The 19,082-nt window shown below is 39.8% G+C and overlaps 1 protein-coding gene across 2 annotated transcripts in view; it reads left to right on the top strand.

Annotated features, from left to right (window-relative positions):
• Nucleotides 1–19,082, top strand: part of EGFLAM (EGF like, fibronectin type III and laminin G domains) — a 252,965-nt gene that overhangs the window by 164,535 nt on the left and 69,348 nt on the right. For both annotated transcript variants that reach the window (XM_043975361.1, XM_043975360.1), the window contains exons 8-11: nucleotides 14,730–14,845; nucleotides 15,908–16,226; nucleotides 17,286–17,386; nucleotides 18,184–18,284. In XM_043975361.1, the coding sequence (XP_043831296.1) occupies nucleotides 14,730–14,845; nucleotides 15,908–16,226; nucleotides 17,286–17,386; nucleotides 18,184–18,284 (637 nt within the window). The remainder of the gene's footprint in view (nucleotides 1–14,729; nucleotides 14,846–15,907; nucleotides 16,227–17,285; nucleotides 17,387–18,183; nucleotides 18,285–19,082) is intronic.

Below are 19,082 nucleotides of genomic sequence, written 5' to 3'. Positions count from 1 at the left end.
TGCTTACCATGTCCATCACCTTCCTCATTTTCTTCTTAAGTAACATATTAATGATGCATAAACATGGACTTTGAATTATGTGAGATTTTGACCTCTTATTTTTTAATCCTGATCCCTTTTTAACCATTTCTCATTGTGCCAACCATTATATTTAAGTCACCATGTATTAAGGTACATGTTGACTTAGTCAATGGAGGATGTAAATTATTTTTTTTTTGTGAGGCAATTGGGGTTAAGTGACTTGCCCAGGGTCACACAGCTAGTAAGTATCAAGTGTCTGAGGCCATATTTGAACTCAGGTCCTCCTGACTCCAGGGCTGGTGCTCTATCCACTGTGCCACCTTGCCCTCCTGTAAGTTCTTTATAGAATTTCTCTCCTCATGAGCAGAAAACATCATCTATTCATGGTGGTTTTATTGCTTAGGCTCACCATAATCAAGTATCCCATGCAATTATATTTTTATTGCCTTTGGGCTTACAGTGAGCCCATCTGCTCTGCTGGTGGAAAGCCACTTCATTTGTAGTCAGATGACTTGGTTTTGAATTCTGACTCTGCCACTCACTAACATGTAGTCCTTCTGAGCCTCATTTTCCCTATCAGCAAAAGAAGCAATTTGCTTTTATTGTTTGGTTTCAGTCATGTTCAACTCCGATTCTTTGTGACCCCAATTGAGGGTTTTAGGGTTTTCTTGGCAAAGATACTGAAATGGTTTGTCATTTCCTTCTCCATCTGATTTTGCAGATGAGGAAATTGAGGGCAAACAGGGTGAAGTGACTTGCCCAGAGTCACACAGCTAGTAAGTGTCTTAGATCAGCTTTGAACTCATGAAGATGAGTTTCCTGATTTCAAGTACATTTCTTTCTCCACTGCACCATCTAGCTGCCCTAGGAAGTTACATTATTTGGCCTGAAATGTCTTTTGCAGTCTATATCTAGGTTCAAAGTACCATCTCTTCAGGAGGCTTTTTCTGACTTCTCTAGTTGTTAAGTCTTCTCCCTACAGCAGACAACAATCTCAAGCCCCCAACATAATAGAATCTGCACTGGGGGCAAGGGGTCTTAATCTCAGGTTTGTAAATTTATTTTAAAATATTTCAATAAGAATTTTAATATACAGTTATCCCTTCCACAGTGTGAATTTCCCCAGTGTGTTTTCAATTTATCGAGGGTTGGCATAAGAAATTAAATGAGAATTTGGGGGGAGTTTTGCAGAAGCTGCAGAGTACATCCAAAGGCCAGCAGATAACACAGAGCCTATGACCAAGTACTTAACCTACATTTTAAAATAAGCTACTATAAACTCCCTATAAAGGCAAAAGGGAAAGTTCAGACTTCTTTTCTGGTACAAAGGGAGGAACAAAAAATTTTACATGGATTTTCCAGATCACAAGGTACCTCACCCCACAATGTGGAAGAGATAACTGTAATTGATTTCCTTGGTGAGTCGATGTATTTTATTTTACACACTTAAAAACATCATTCTCAGAAGGCTTCCTCAGACTGCCAAAGGGTACTAAGAAACAAAAAAAGGTTAAGAAGATTCAGCCTTGCCCCCTCCCCCCCCAACACAAACCTTAGGCAGCCTAGAATTTGCTGGGTCCAGCCCAGTAAGATTGAACTCAGGCTCAGGAAAGCAATTCCACATCACAAGGAGACATTTGAGTAGGAGTTTTCTGCAATTGAAAGTACAGTCTTTCATGAAAAATGAAAATTTCAGATTCTAAAAGCAGGAAAGAGTTTGGTCATATGTATTTTATCACTTAGGAGTGTATTTTCCAAGCTAGAGATATTTTGCCCTAAAAGATCAACCGGAATTGAGTTATTCATTCATTTCATTCATTCAGCAAATGCCTCCTCACCACCTGCTCTGTGCATAGCACCAGTCGCAGGCATTCCCACTGTAACTTTTGTAAAGCCTTTTAGGGATTCTTTTCATTAATTGTTGTTTTTAATTGAGAGTCACAAGGCACTGGCATGAAAGGAGATGACTGAGTGAATTATTATTCACTATTCCTCTCTCGAGATCTAAGCATTCCAAGCCACAACATCCCAGCACACCAGGCTGAGAATATGGGTTTAGGTTTGCCTGCTGTGCTCCCAGCTGCATCTCATATTATGCCTTGCCTCTGTATTTCCTAAGCCAGCAGGTAGCCAGAGCAGCCTCTGCCCAATGCCCTGGTGTCTAGCCATCTGCTTAATTTTCCACTGTTCCTTTCTCTTCACTGAGAAAGAGAGCGTTGAAAAGCAACAACAGAGCAGTCTGTCCCTTTGGATGACTAATTTCATGTTCTTCTAACCACAGTTCTGGTAAGGGAGATATAACATTAGAGAGAGTTGTAGCTACAATAGAATTGTCATAATAACTAACACTTATATGGGGCAGCTAGGTGACTTAGTAGATAGAGTGTTGGGACTGAAGTCAGGAAGGCTCATCTTTGTGAGTTCAAATCCAGACTCACATACTTCCTAGCTGTGTGACCATGGACAAGTCACTTAACCCTGTTTGCCTCACTTTCCTCATCTATAAAATGAGCTGGATAAGGAAATGGCAGACCATTCCAGTATTTTTGTGGGAAAAAACCCAAGAGTCAGATGTGACTGAAACAACTGAAAACACAACAGCAAAAAGCACTTATATAAATAGCATTTACCATAGTTAATAGACCAGGCACTGTGATAAGCACTTTTCAAATATTATCCCATTTGATTCTCACAACAACCCTGGGCCGGGGGGAGTTAGATGCTGTTATTATCCCCTTTTTACAGATGAGGAAACCGAGGTAGAGGTTAAGTCGTTAAGAGGTTAAGCCCAGGGTCACACAGCTAGGAAGTGTCTGTGCCTGGATTTGAATTCAGGTCTTCTGGACTCCAGACCCACTACTCTGTGCACTATGGCACCATGTAGCTGTATCATAGGATTTTGTAACTGAGAAAGACCTTAATGATAATCTGGTTGAACCTCTCTGCTCCCATCATTTCACACACACACACACACACACACACACACACACACACACACACACACACACACGACAGGTGAGAAAATTAAGGCCAAGAGAAATTAAATGACTTGCTAACATCACAAAAATAATTAGTGACAAAGCGGAAATCAGATCTGACTCCCTTTCCTTTACAGCTTACCAATGTACTAGGGAAACTCACTATCTCAGGATCATAAGAATACAAGACCACAGATATAGAGCTGTATAGGACCTCATGGTTCCATCTGGTCTAAGATCTTCATTTTATAGACGAGGATCCCGGGGCCATAGTGTTTAAGCAATTTGTTCAAGGTCACACAAATAGTAAATGGTACAGCTGGGTTTGAAACCCAGGTCCTCTGATTCCAAAGTCAGAGCATTGCCACTTGTAAGGCAAATTTTTTAAAGGAATTATCTTTTTGTAAAAGCAAAATGCTATTTCTATGGATCTAGTGTTTTCATATTGGGTTTTAAGTGGAGGCATGGCTCCATTGTGCTTTTTAATGCAGCTAACTGTATGTCTACTCTAGTTATAATAAATGTCGCATTTTTAATATTCTTTGTTCCTAATTATCAAAGCGGCAAATAGAATGAGATGGGTTGCAGTATTCAATTACACTGTCCCCAGCTCTAGTCAAGATTCTTATCAGTAGCTAACTGATGCTGTTAAGTCCTCTCTCCCTTAGAACTAGCAACAGCAAAAGCATCTTGTGAAGAAGGTCATTGGGACAAGTCCTGAGGAAGAGTGTTTCAGTGAGGAAAAGAGAGTCTGTGAATCCTAGTTCCAGCTCTGTTGATGACTACTGTGTGACCTTAGGCAGGTCACTGAACTTCTTTGTGACTCCTTTTCCTTCTATGAAAACCATGGATAATAAAGAAGAGTCAGGAATATTATTGTATACGGGCCATATTACATATGGCAGAATTAATTCATGAAAAAAGTATGAAATTGGAAGGCTATAGCTCTGTTTCTAGTGCAAGCTCTGCCACTCATTGAATAACCTTGAACAGGTCTCTTAATTGTCTTCCTAAAGTAGAACTGTGACCATATCACTCCCTAAACACACATGTGCACACATACAACATGCATTCATCTCCAATGGCTCCCTATTGCCTCCAAGATCAAATATAAAATCCTCTGTTTGACTTTTAAAACCCTCCCATGGGCAGCTAGGTGGCGCAGTGGTTAAAGCACCAGCCCTGGATTCAGGAGTACCTGAGTTCAAATCCAGCCTCAGACATTTGACACTTACCAGCTGTGTGACCCTGGGCAAGTCACTTAACCCCCATTGCCTGCAAAAAAACAAAAACAAAAACAAAACAAAACAAAACAAAACAAAAAACCCTCCCATAACCTACCCCCTCCTATCTTCCCAGTCTTCTTCAATCAATCAATCAATCAACATGTATTAAGTGGCTACTATGTGCCAGAAACCTTACACCCCTCATTGACTCTGTGTGATACTGGCTTCTTTATAGTTCCTTACACATCTCTGGATGCCAGATTGTTGCTGGCTGCTCATGCTGCCTGGAATTAACTCTCCGTCTCTCTCTGTGTCTCTGTCTCTGTCTCTGTCTCTCTGTCTCTCTGTCTCTTCCCCATCTCCTCCTGGTTTTCCTGACCTCCTTCAAGTCTCAGCTAAAGTCCAACCATCAACAGAAAGCCTTTCCCAAGCACCCTTCATATTGCTGCTTCCCCTCAGTTGATTATTTCCAGGTTATCCTGTATTTATCATGTTTGTACATAGTGGTTGGCATATTGTCTCCCTCATTAGATTGTGAGTTTCTTGAGGTCAGGGACTGCCTTTTGCCTTTTTTGTATCCCCAGCATTTAGCACAGTGCCTGGCACATCACAGTTACTTAATAAATGCTTGTTCTATAAAATGAGACTATTGGACTTTGATCAGAGGTGTCAAGCACAAGACCCCCAGGCTACATGCAGCCCAAGACATCCCTTAGTGCAGACTGAGCCAGATTAAAATGTAGTTCCTCTCTGATTTTAATGTTAATAATAATAACAATAATAATGTGTCTGTATTAATAATTAATTAATGATAAATAATAATATAATGTGTTAATATTAGTAAAAGAAAATATAAATATGTAGTTTCCTAAGTTAGTATGTGGTCCAAGGGATCCTCGTGTATGGTGTTGTGGCTCTTTTCTCTTTGGTTTGACCAGACTAGATAGTCTCTTAAGGTTTCTTCCACCTCTAACTTTCTATGTGGTTCACTCTCACTCCTGGTCCCTTCCTGCTCTTTCTCCTTTTGCTCTCAGATGCAGTCTTGAGCTGCAGCTACAGATGTTCCTTGAAACAGTGTAAAGGAGGCAGGTTTCCAGTCACGACTAAAAATTTGGCTTGTTATTGATCTAATGGAGAGGTGGCATGATGTGATAAAGGAAGCACTCTGGACCTGGGGTCATAGCAAGTCTGGCTACAGAGCCCATTTCTTATGTTTCCTGGCCCTTATGTGACCCTGGGCACATGGCCTTTCCAAGCCTAGATTTTCTCATCTGCAGAATGGGGATAGAAATGCCTATGAGGGTCTCCTCCAAGCAGTTGTGATGATCAGAAAAGATGATGCATGGAACTGTTATCACACATTGAGGGATGGAGTATTGTTGTCGGTTACAATTATGATTAAGACACAATTAGCAGCATCTTGAAAGAGTGAGTATAAAATAGTGCTCAACCTCTCATTATTTTTTTAAACCTATAAATAATCTTTATTATTTTCAATTTTTGGAGACAATGATAATAATAACAATAACTAGCATTTATATAGCATTTAAGGTTCATAGATCACTTTACAAATATATTAGCCTCCTAAAAACCATGGGAGGTAGGTGCTATTATCATACCAGTTTATTGATGAGAAAACTGAGACAAAAAAGGTGAAGGGTCACACAGCTAGTTAGTGTCTGAGGCCAGATTTGGACTCAGCTCTTCCTGACTCCGGATCCTGTGTCACTGTGTCACAATTAGCTTTATGATTCTCACCCATGTAACACCTAGCGAGTGTTGTTGATGTTGTTGTTTAGTCATTTCAGTCACATCCAACTCTTGGTGACCCCATTTTTTTGTGATACTGAAGTGGTTTTCCATTTCCTTCTCCAACTTGTTTTTACAGATAAAGAAACTGAGGCAAATTGGGTTAAGTGACTTACCAAAGGTCACACATCCAATAAGTGTCTGAAGCCAGATTTTAACTCATGGAGATGAGTCTTCCTAACTCAAGCCCCAGCACTCTCTCTACTTTGCCCCCAACTGTCCTAAAGAGAGTAGTGGTATTAAAAAATATTGGTCTTTGTTTCAGAAAAAAATTGGGGATCATTAAAAGAGCATTGGAACTTCATCAAGACACTCTATCCCTTTCTCCCATTCTTCTCTGTTCAGTTGTGTGTATATATGTATTGTGTATGTCTCATATGTATGTGCATATACATGTGTGCAGCAAAGCCCTACATCTCTATACATGAGGAAACAAAGGCTCAGAGAGACCAGCTAGACAAGTTCCCAGAGTCACATAACCAGTAAATGTAAAAAATGGGACTTATAACCAGACCTCTGACACCAAGTCCAATGCTCTTCCAGCACCACAGGCAAGCTCTGCACAGGTTGTCAATCCAACTACATATAATAATCTGAACAAATGGAAATTGAGTATCTGGTGGAGAGCAATGCACAGGGTGGACTGATCCAGCTATAAGGCATTAAATAGAAGGAATTGTGAAGAAGTAGAATAAAGCATATCATCAGAAATTTATGGACATGCAAAAGGATGTGAATCTTAGGCAATGAGAGCAAGGGATAGTAATGGATGGATATATTTTCAGGCTTTTTCAATGTATTAATTGGTTTTACTGATTTTTTTCTTTCCTTCCTCTTTTTCTTTAAAGATATTGTTTGTTATATAAGGTAGGTCCCCCAGAGGGGGCAGCAGGAATACTGGGAGAAATTCTGGTGACCTAAAAATGTTCAGTCATTTTCAATTGGGTCCAACTCTTTGTGACCCCATTTGGAATTTTCTTGGCAAAGATACTGGAGTGGTTTGCCATTTCCTTCTGTTGCTCATTTTACAGATGAGGAAACTGAGACAAACAAGGTTAAGTGACTTTCCCAGGGTCACATAGCTGGTACATGTCTGAGAATGGATTTGAACTCAGGGAAAATGTGTCTTTCTGACTCCTGGTGAAAAACAGAATATATTTTAAAATTTTATTAAAAAAAGAATTATGATAAAACAAAACACAGAAAAACAAGGAAATTCTAATAAGAAAGGCCAGAGACACCTGTTATAAATCTTTTTTTTTCTTGAAAAAAAATTTTCATTCCCAATTATAGTTGTAGGAAGATTAGACTCTAGGCATATTCTGACTAAGGCCATCAGTTGGTTCCATGGAAATGCCACCTTAGTTGAAGCAATGATATAGAAGGGATGGGCATACAGAAACAAGCAGTGGGAAGTATTTAGCCCGTAGGCCATTGTTTGCTGATCCCTGATATAGATGACCCACTATTCCAAGAAACGATGTTATAAATGGGCACTTTAATCCCTACCTGACCAAATTCACACTACAAAAGCTGGAAATATGTACAGAAATTGAACACTGTGTGACTTAATCATGATAGTACAAATTTAGGTTATAATATATTAATGATATTTTTGTGAAAAGCAACAGAACATAGGAGAGAACTGGTTTTGGAGTCAAGAAAATATAGCTTCAAAGAGTACTTCTGGCACAGACTGGCTGTGTGACCTCAGGCAAACCATTTACCCTTTAATCAAGGGTGTGCTGTTAAAAGTTTAACAAATGGCTTTCTGAAAAAAAATGCACAAGACATACTTTTTTCCATGTATAATTTATTTTAACATTATTTTAAACATTTTTGAATGCCAAATTATTTCCCTCCCTCCAGCCTCTCCCCTACTCAAGCAATATATCAGTTATACATATGAAGTTATACAAAATACTTTCATATTAGCTATCTTGCAAAAGAAGCAAGAAAATAAAGTGAGACAAGTAGGCTTTCAATCTGTACTCAAAGTTTCTGTTTTCTCTCTGGATGTGGATAGTGCTTTTTCATCATGAGTCCTTGGAATTGTCTTGGATCATGGTATTGATTAGAGCAGCTAAATCATTCACAGTTAATCAACATTATGATATTGCTGTTTCTTTAACAATGTTCTCCTGGTTCTGCTCATTGCACTTGGCATCAGTTCATATAGGTCTTCCCAGGTTTTTCTGAAACCATCCTCCTCATCATTTCTAATATCGCAATAGTTTTCCATCACAATCATCTATGACAACTTGTTCAGCCATTCCTCAATTGATGGGCATCCCTTCAACTTCCAATTCTGAGCCACCACAAAAAAGAGCAGCCATAACTGTGTTAGTACAAATAGGTCTCTTTTATTTTTCTATGATTTCTTTGGGCTACAGGACTAGTAGACATAACACACTTTTAAGTTCAATCTACATTATTAACATTTTCTCTATTACTTTCTTACTTTCTTTTTTTGTTTGTTTTTGGTGAGGCAATTGGGGTTAAGTGACTTGCCTAGGGTCACACAGCTAGTAAGTGTCAAGTGTCTGAGGCAAGATTTGAACTCAGGACCTCCTAAATCCAGGGCTGGTGCTCTATCCACTGTGCCACCTAGCTGCCCCCATTACTTTCTTAAGTCTAGAAAATCAACAAAACAATAAGTCTGGCCCCAATTTGTAGCATTTTTTGGACATCCAAGTGTAAGTGCTCATAATGAAAATTTCACAGTTGGCTCTTGGGAGCCAGTATGAGCTAACTTCAGGATATTTCTGCTCTTCAATGCTCACAGATAACACTAAGACTCTAAGTTGCAGAACAATGACTGTAAGAAGAATCTCATTCCCCAGAGCTCTTTGGAACAATGAAATCAGGGAACCAGATTTTTTTAAAGATTTTAACTGACATTATTTGAGGCAGTGTCATGATGGCTATTCTGACCACCTAAATTAGGGAGAAGCCCTTTTGCTTGAATGCCCTTGGACTCCAGTAAGAGATATTTGGGAAAAAAATTAAAAAGAAGAGGTATTTGCTTACCTGCTTCTACTTTGTCCCATCTTGCTGTGTTTAGGACAGAGCAGCAAGGTTTGTGGGGGTTTCACTGGTCCAGACTATGCTCTAGTGCTGTTCTTTGACTAGCTGTACATGTCAAGGACAGCAGCCACCCACCTGGGGAAGGGCCAGCACTGCAAATAACCAGAGACAAGGTTTCTCTGCTGATGGTCACTGTCTCCTCCATAACTTGGCCCCCTGTATCTACTGTGTTGGATTGTTCTTCAGCATGATTCCCCTGTACCTTTGGCTGTTGTAGGCAGAGTGACTTTTGCATGTATTACTCATAAATCTGGCTGATTCAACCTTTTCAGTTACCAAGAGTATTCTATCTTCTATTTGGGTCCATTTGACAAACATTGATTAGGTCCCTACGTTGTGCATTTTTCTAGGCAATGGAGATACAAATATAGATGTGACATAGGCCCTGATCTCAAAGAGTTTTCATTCTAATGGGGGAGGACCCTGCCAAAAAGCTATTGTTAAGGGCTAAAATTCTAGCTAGTCTGTCTAAAATATCTAATGAATGGTCGCCAATAAATTATAAGCTTTAGCAAGAGTTATGTTTTTAAGCATTTATTAAGGAGAATAAGAATTTGGTAAAGAGAGAGAGAAAGGCCTAGATTCCTATCTATTAAAGGGAGAGCGCATTTCTAGCTCCCTTCTCCACCAGAGTCCTCAGGAAAGAGCATGAGAGCGAGCGCCAGTCTCTTCCTTCCTCCTCCCACTAGCCCGCGTCACTTCCTGACGCCAAAGAAAAGACTCCTGGTCTTGCCCTCAAAGACCTTCACTTCATGGGCGGAACTCTTCTACAGTAAGTCTCCAGCAGGTAGCATCATTCCAATCGTTACACTATGATATATAGGAGAGTGTAAATACAAAGGATAAATTGAGGCAAAGGACTATGAAAAATGTGAGGAAGAATTAATCTCTTTCAACTGGTGAATCAGAGAAGGCTTTATGGAGGAAGTGGTGCCTAAACTGGGCCCTGAAGTATGAAAGGATGGCCTTTAAAAGATGGAGTTTTGGTGTAGGATGGTGAAGGTGAGGGAAGAGTTCATTCCAGGGATAGGGGATGGCAGAAGTAATGGTATAGAGCTAGAAGAGAAAAAGGGGGAAATTAGAGATTTTCTTTCTTTGTTATCAGTCGTTTTAGTCATGTCCAACTCTTAAAAAAACTCCATTTGAGGTTTTCTTGGCAAAATTACTGGAGTGGTTTGCTATTTCCTTCTCCAATTCATTTTGCAGATAGGAAACAGAGGCAAACAGGGTAAAGTGGCTTGACCAGATTCACACAGCTAGTAGTGTCTGAAACCAGATTTGAACTCCCAAAGATGAGAGTCTTCCTGATTCCAGGCCCAGCATTCTATCCACTGCGCCCCCTTAGCTGCCCCTTTATTCATCTAGTGACTGGTATACAGAGATAAGTACCAGAAGTTCAGAGAAAAGGAGAGGTGATTGTGGACTGGAATGGTGTGGGACATGAACTTGAGCTCGAAGAATACGTTGATTATGAATAGATTGAAAGAAAGTGAGGTAGGTGAGAAGGAGAAAGAGTATTTTAAGGAGTAGGAGTAGAAATAGGAAAGCAGAGACCAGCTAGTAGACCAGTTTGTAGGCCAGAGTGTCAGAATTGTACTAAGGAAGTAGTGCTAATAAGTTTGGAAGATACCAGATTTTGAAAAATTTTAAATGTCAGGAATTTGGACTCTATCCTGTGGGCAATGGAGAGCTATTGAAAGTTTCTGGGTAAGAGTATACTGTGATACATGTATAATCTATATCAAATTGCTTACCTTCTCATTCAAGGGGGAGAGAGGAAGAGAATTTGGAACCCAAATTTCAAAAAACGAAGGTTAAAAATTGTTTTTAAGTGTAATTGGGGGAAAATAAAATATTAAATAAATATATTTTAAAGAGTATACTGTGATAAAAGTGGTGCTTAGGAAGATTAATATGGCAGTGGCGTCTAGGATGCACTGAAGCCAAAGAGCCTGGAAATAAGGAGGAACTCAAGACCAGTGAAGAATTGAAGATCTTTTATATAATCCTTTCTCGTCACATGGATAGATTCTTTCCCCTGAAGTTAGACAACTTAGAAGCTGTGCTTTAAATTGTTTCCAATAATAATAACAAAACTAATTAAATAACAATAAAATAACAATAACAATAAAATAACAATTAGTTGAGCCTGATTTTAGCAGCTCTCTTTGGTAAAACACCTAGCCTGCAGCTGTTGTGGTGCAGATACCTGGCTTGGGAAAACCAGTCATCAATATGCTAGGTCTGACAGCTGGCAAAAGTTGGGGGTTTTAAAGAACTGCTGGAAATTACTATAGAGAAGGTGAAAATAGACTCCTCTTCTCTGCCAATACGCTCCTGAGCTTGGAAGCCAGCACATTTTTCCACTGACTGGCTAATTCTCTTTCTTTCTCTTTCTAAGCCTTACCTCCTTTAAGAAAAAAAGGAAAATGAAAAAAGAAAAAAAGCTTAATTGATGCCATTTTTTAACCATCGTGGACATTTCTTCATCTCTCTTCCCTCATCACCCAAAGCACATCATTGATTTTAACCTTCCCCCAACCAAGAAAAACAACCAATACAGTGACCAAATCTCAAAGTGTATGCAATATTCTGCTTCTATCATTCCCCCACCTCTCTGCTAAGAAGAAGGAAATATGTTTTATTATCTGTTCTCAGGGCCATTATGGGTTTTATTTACTCACAGTTGGGCTTCTCTCTAGTGAACTTTTCAATTATATGGCTTTCTACCCCTTTAGGGAGCAGGCTTATGATCAGAATTAGACATAGAAGACAGGTGGACTGAAGGGAAGAGAAGAGAACAAACATTTAGTAAGCACCTACTATGTGCCAGACACTATTATGCTAAGGGCCTTATAAATACTATGTCATTTGATCTTCACAGGAACCTTGTGAGGTAAGTGCTATAATTATCTCCATTTTACAGTTGAGTAACTGAGGCAGACAGAGGTTAAGTGAATTGCTCAGGGTCATGTAGTTAGCATATGTCTGAGGCTAGATTCAAATTCAAGTCTTCTGACTCAAGGCCCAGTACTCTATCCACTGCATCAGAAATATTCCCACAAACTGCTTACCACAAGTCCTCTTTGAATCAGAAAACCAAAAGAGACCCCAAAGATTGTTTGGTTCAATGCCAAGCCATTCCCTAGCCCCCAACTTTAACACATGAGTAATATGAGACTTAGAGAAGCCAAGTATCTTGCCCAATGTTGCTGTTGTTGTTTGTCCTTCGTTCCCAAAGAGGACCATGACACTGAAAGGTGATGTCATGATGCAGTGAATTCGACTTAAGTGAGTCAGGGCTGTGCAAAGTCACCAGTCTCACTTTCTTCTCCATAGTCATCTAGGTTCAGTGGCAAGATATATATCAGGACAACTGGAGATGGCTTTCTTTTTGCAGATATTTGTATTCCTGGGGCAGCTAGGTGGTTCAGTTGATAGAGCACTGACCCTGAAGTTGGGAGGACCTGAGTTCAAGGCTCACCTCAGACACTTACAAGCTGTGTGACCCTGGGCAAGTCACTTAACCCCAATTGCCTCAAATATCCGGAGCCATCTCCAGTCTTCCTAATGTATATCTTGCCACTTCTCTAGTTGTCCCTAGGACTTGACTGGCCATGGCTCAAGTAGTACCTCTCTTGATGCAGCTTCCTGGAAGCCTCTGGCCATATTGATGTGATACTTAGTGGTCACCTAAGGGCATAAAAAGGCCACTGATATGGGGTCAAGGATTTTCAGCTAGTTTTCAGGCTTAGCATGTATCCCAATAAGGTACAAGTCATTAAATACTCCGTCCTGCTGACCAGACACATTGACATGTGGCCATAAGGGGGCGCCTCATCTACCTAAGGGACGTGCTGGAGTATCCTTGTTGAATTATCCTTCCTACACTCTTAGCTAAGTAAACCTCCTTTTAAAAAATGTTGAATAAGTACCTCAATTCATACCAACGTCACACATACTAACAGGGCAGTGTCCTGAGTCAGGACTACACTGATACACATTTTAATTTGTCACCTGGTTATGAAGTGCCCAGGGCTTGCCCAAATTTCTTCAGTTTTGATTCTGGCTATACATTCAAACATTCTAGCTTAATAATGAGTAAGATGATGGATAAAAGATTACAAGGCCCTTTTAGTGTAACTTTGACGTTGGTATGAATTGAGAACTTATTCAACATTTTTTACAAAGGAGGTTTACTTAGCCAAGAGCAGAGAAAGGATATTCAACAAGGATACCCAGAACTTCCCTTAGGTAGAAGAGGCCTTTTTATAAAGCCATATGTCAGTGTGCCTGGTCAGCAGGGCGGAGTACTCAATGACTTGCACATTCTTGGGATATATGCTCAGTCAGAAAATCCCCTACCCCACATCAGTAGCCTTTTTATGCCCCTAGATGACCGCTAAATTCCATGTCAGTACAGCCAGAAGATTCCAGGAAGCTTCATCAAGAGAGGTACTGCTTGAGCCGTGGCCAGTCAAGCCCTGGGGACAACTTTGTCACCTTTTAGAGAAAAACTAGCCTACCCCATGTTGTGGGGGGAGAGAGAGTCCTGGGAGATATTGCTTCCGTTACAGTGTGCATCTGATTTTCATTAGTGTTCTACCCACTGCGTCAGCAATACTCCCACAAACTGCTTACCAAATCCTTATTGAAATGCAAAAGCAAAACAAAACAAAAAACCCAAACAAAAATAAAAAGCCAGAGATCATTTGGTTTGACACCCAGCCCACTCCTACCCCCAGTTTTTAACACATGAGTAACATAAGGCCTGGGAAAGGGACTGCTTCTCTGCCATAGACTGGTAGCTACTACCCCAGCCCTCATACTGGCCCTTCAATAGAGTGAACAGGTCACCTGACTCCTCAAGTCTGAGAGGAGGAAATGGGTCAGAACCTTAGGCCACCATTTTTAGAAGCCCATAACTCCTTGAGTGTTACCTTTCTTACATTTAATCTATATCATACCTGGAGGCAGCTAAGCTTTTATTTCTTTTGTAGAAAGGATGTCTAAGCAAAACAAACAAACAAAAACTAAGATTCGCAGTGATCCATGTTGGGGGAAGCTAGGTGGCACAGTGGATAAAGCACCAGCCCTGGATTCAGGAGGACCTGAGTTCAAATCCGGCCTCAGACACTTGACACTTACTAGCTGTGTGACCTTAGGCAAGGCACTTAACCCCTGTTGCCCCGCAAAAAACAAACAAACAACAACAACAACAAAAACCCACAGTGATCTATGTCCTACCCCAATTCAAGGCCAGGTACTGCTTCTTAAAGATGACCTCATTCTACTTATGCTTTGTCCATTTCCACCCTTCCCATTCTGAGGATTCTAATGTCCTACTAAGGCTCTTGCAAATACTTTGGCTACAAGGAAAAAGGCCACATCTTTTTTTTACTGTATCAGGTATGTTTATGTCATTGTGTGTTTTCAGTCTTGATGCTTGAGTGTTTAGGATGAATGACAGACTGGCCACTTCAACAAACTACACATATCCTGAAGAAATTAATTAAGTTCTCTACCTGATACAGTGGGGTAGGGAAATAGAGAATAATAATGATCTAGGGATATATTGATGGAAAGTATGCGGACTTTGCTCTTAAAGGTACTGAAGAGGCGGGAAGTGGGACCTCTGAGCCACGATATATCACAGACACAGAAGGAATTGATGACAATGGATTCGACATTGATGATTCTGATTTTGACATTTACATTGAAGAGGTAACAAAAGTCTTGTTCTTGAAGCTAAATGTGTTTTTGTTCTCTATTAAAACCAAGTAAGTTAGTTAATGGACCATGAACCTTTAGCTTGAAATTTTAAATAGACCAATTTGTCTTGAAAACTGTCATTTTCTGTGGCCATTCCACTCCAGGTAGTTTTAAATTACCATTAACCAAGCCAAGTCTTAACCATGCTGGGGCATCTGTTCACTGGCTTCACAACCCGGAGATAAGAAGGAACTTTAGATTTCATAGTGAGTGGAATTTTAGAAATCCAACTACCGGGGTGGCTAGGTGGCGCAGTGGATAGAGCACTGGCCCTGGAGTCAGGAGGACCTGAGTTCAAATCCAGCCTCAGACACTTGACACTTACTAGCTGTGTGACCCTGGGCAAGTCACTTAACCCCCATTGCCCTGCAAAAAAAAAAAAAAAAAAGAAATCCAACTACCACATTGAGGGGAAGAACACCCATTCTCGCACCACTTGGCCCTTCTTAATGGGAAATCACTTACTTCCAAAAAACTCTTTAGTTCTAGCTCTTCTACTGATTAGCTGTGCATCTTGGGCCAATCACTTAATATCCTTGGATCCCATTTTCTAACAAATGGGGATAATAATGCCTGTCTTACCTCCTGCATGGAGTTATATGAAGAACAATTGAACTGTGCTCCAAAAAGGTGTAAAAGACAATGCAAATGTAAGTGGGAGATAGTGATGATGGTGACTGGCATGCAGATTGGGATAGAGGTGGTGATAATGATCAATCAGTCGATCAACAAGCATTTATTAAGCACCTACTGTGTTGGGAACACCAAGACAAAAATCAAACAGTCCATTCCCTCAGGGGTGATAAGGCTAGAGATGTTAGAACTTGTCAAGAACTAGGGATAGTTCTTGGTGATGACGATGCTCTAAATGCTAATGGGAATAAAGATGAGAGTGATGGTCTGTGGAATGTATATGGGGATTGGAATAGTTAGAATGATGATGGTAATGATGTTTACAAATATGACAGTAATAATGTGACCATGTCCTTCTTTAACATTATCTTTCCTCTTCAGATCAAACCGCTTCCTGCTATCAAAGGAAGCCATAGGAAATTTTTTGTGGAAACCAAGATGCCTCCTAGATCTAACCCAAAGTATTTTTCAAGGTTCATCCCCCCTACTTCTGCTTCCCCTATCACTACCACTCCAGTCCACCATACCACCACAGCAAAGACAAAGAGGAGGAGTGGCATGGCTGCAATGACAAGGCTCTTTGACATGTCATGTGATGAAACCATCTGCTCTGCTGATAGCTTCTGTGTCAATGACTACAACCTGGGTGGTTCTCGATGCCACTGTAACCTTGGCAAAGGTGGTGAGAATTGTGCAGAAGGTAAGCCCTCCCAGAGGTGCTCAGTCAACATTGAAGAGGAAGGTAGACATAGAAGTATCCCATTGGGAGCTGGAACAATTCCACTCTCCATGTACTCCTCTTGATGGGCCCATTCCTAGAGGCACACCCCTAGATGTGTGTGGTCTCGGAGAGTTAACCCCTTGCAGTAAGCTGGATAGATTACCAGAGGATAAGAGATGAGATCAAGTCTATGTAACCAAAATGTTTTGTGTTTCATTTGTTGGGTTTTTTATACTCTGTTATTTCATTGGTATGGAGAATTTCCACTGAGGAGACTCCCTCTACCAATACTAATTAATCTTAGTTACTTGGAGCACTGAAAGGCTGTGATTTGTACAGAGTCACATATTGTTATAGATGGGATTTAAACCCAGGTCTCTTTTACTCCAAGGAAAGCTCTCTATCCACCATGCCAATCTGCCTCTCAGAGTCATATATATATATATATATATATATATATATATAGTGCTATTATTGGGTGCTGATCATGCAAGACAACCTTGCATCTTTTGTACACAAGCTAAATTATTTTGACGTTGGATAGAACAAGAGACTAACTTACACATTGTTGATATTAGTTCTGGGGTACACATTACTGGTAAAATTTATATCACAAAAAGGGGGATTTCCTAGTAAAACATGCAGCCAATGTAAAAGGAAACCACTCTTTCAAATTACCATTATATCATCAGGATATTCATCTTCTGTAGGCACCCAGTTTCCATTCCTAATCACAGAACTATAAAATCATATTACCCTGGAATAAGAGGAATAACTGATTGCATTGATGAAAGGATAAAGACCCATTGAGCCTAACAAATTGTCAACTAATTCTGACTAATAATACAAGGGATTCTCCATCTTGAATATTCATCCAAGGGTATTTCAAGTTAAATATATGTGTGTATATGTATATATATATATATGTACATGTGTATATGTGTGTGTATATATAATATATATATATATACACATATATAATATATTTCTGCTTTGGGGGAATGAGGAAAACTGAATTATTTTCTCTTTCCTTTTCAGATATTTTCATCCAATATCCTCAGTTCTTTGGCCACTCCTACTTAACCTTGGAACCACTAAAGAATTCTTATCAAGCATTTCAAATCACCCTTGAATTTAGGGTAAGAAAGATATAATTGTACTTTACAATGCAAGTCCCATTCCAGGGCACAGAATGCCTGTCTTTACCATCATGTATGTTGCTAAATGAATCAAAGCAAGTTGAAGGAAGTCTCTTGGGGAGCTTATATGACTCAGAAGGGGTTGGTGAAGGGAAAGCATGTTCTTTTGGAATCTGTGCTGAAAATGATGGTTTTCGACAAGATATTGATCGTAATAAGAATGACCAACTGCACCCCTGTCAAAACTGTGCTGTAATTTTGTTTCATTATCCTGTCCTACTTACTAGGGGACAGAAAGCCAGCCTATAGAATTCCATGGTATAGAGTTATGCAGCAGTTCAATGAAACATTTATTTTTTTTAACTGAAGTTTGGTAAGCATGAGATGGATCTTATCTGTGATTGCTGCTTTGCACAGATCAGTTTTCTCCAAGCCCTAACCTTAGATCAACTAAAGTGAATAAAGAGAAAGTCTAAAAACAACAAAGTCTTCCTTCTATCATACATCCACAAAACATTAAAGTTGAACAGGAACTTATGGGTCCAACCTTCTCATTCTATGCTGAGGAAAGATCTAATTCTAAATTTTCACATGCATTGTTCTCATTTGTTTAGTGAAACTGATCAGACACCCCCCCCCCTTTAATCTGGGAACTAAGTGGCATTCACACACTTACCACCTTGTAACATCATAGAATAGAATATTTAAGGATTCCTAATGTCAAAAAGCTTTCAGATGGAGCTTTGTTGGAGAAGAGGTGCTCATTCTTCATGTGGTTTTTGTTCTGGAAATAACAGGCAGAAACAGAAGATGGCTTACTTCTGTATTGTGGAGAAAATGAACATGGACGGGGTGATTTTATGTCATTGGCAATCATCCGACGTTCTCTCCAGTTCAGGTAACACCTGCCAAAAATAATTCCTTTCCCAGTGTGATTCCTAGTCAGTTCATTTGGCCAATTGGGAAAATAAATTTTAACTCACATTTATATATTTGAAGGTCATTGCAGGAAATAGGGAAGGAGTAAAATTTTATATCATGAACTTACTTTTAGCACTATCCCACAAGGAAAATGGGAGAACTGGGGGAACTGTTCAAGGATCCTTGGAATGGCCTTAGACAGTTCAATTTCTCTGAACCTCAGTCCACCTTTCAAAAAAAAAGACATCAAAGAAATATGTTGATCTAAGAAAAGAGAACTCTTCAGTCTTCAGAAATGAAGGTTAAAAGGTGATTTGATCGAAGTTTATAAATCATAAACAGTTGAAAGTATGATTGCAACTACCTCAACATATTCAAATTTTGGGGTCTCCTTTAAAACTTAAATGGGGGTGTCATGGGATAGAACATTATAACCATACAATGATCAAAACTTCAAGGTCAGTTCTTGGCTCCTTATCTCAACTAAGACTGAACACATTGAGAAAGTATTTTAAAGGTGGGCTTTATTTAGAGATGGGGGTGGGGTGAAAGATAAAGACAGAGAGCACTTCTCAGCATCTTCTGAAATAGAGTCATTGTAGCCTCCTAATGCATCATGGAAGAATCACAAGGAGAGTCATAGACACTGATCCCCCATATTTCTGTACAGTCCCATTTCAACTTGTTCCTCCAGCCCTGAACCCTTTTCTATAAGCCAAATAGAAATGTATCAATTCTGAGTTGATCAGGAGTTTTCTTGGTTGGAGGGTAAAGG

This window comes from Dromiciops gliroides, chromosome 1 (genome assembly GCF_019393635.1).
Source record: "Dromiciops gliroides isolate mDroGli1 chromosome 1, mDroGli1.pri, whole genome shotgun sequence".
Classification (NCBI taxonomy): Eukaryota; Metazoa; Chordata; class Mammalia; order Microbiotheria; family Microbiotheriidae; genus Dromiciops; species Dromiciops gliroides.
The sequence above is the reverse complement of the archived record's forward strand: the minus strand, read 5'-3'. Positions and strand labels throughout refer to the sequence as shown.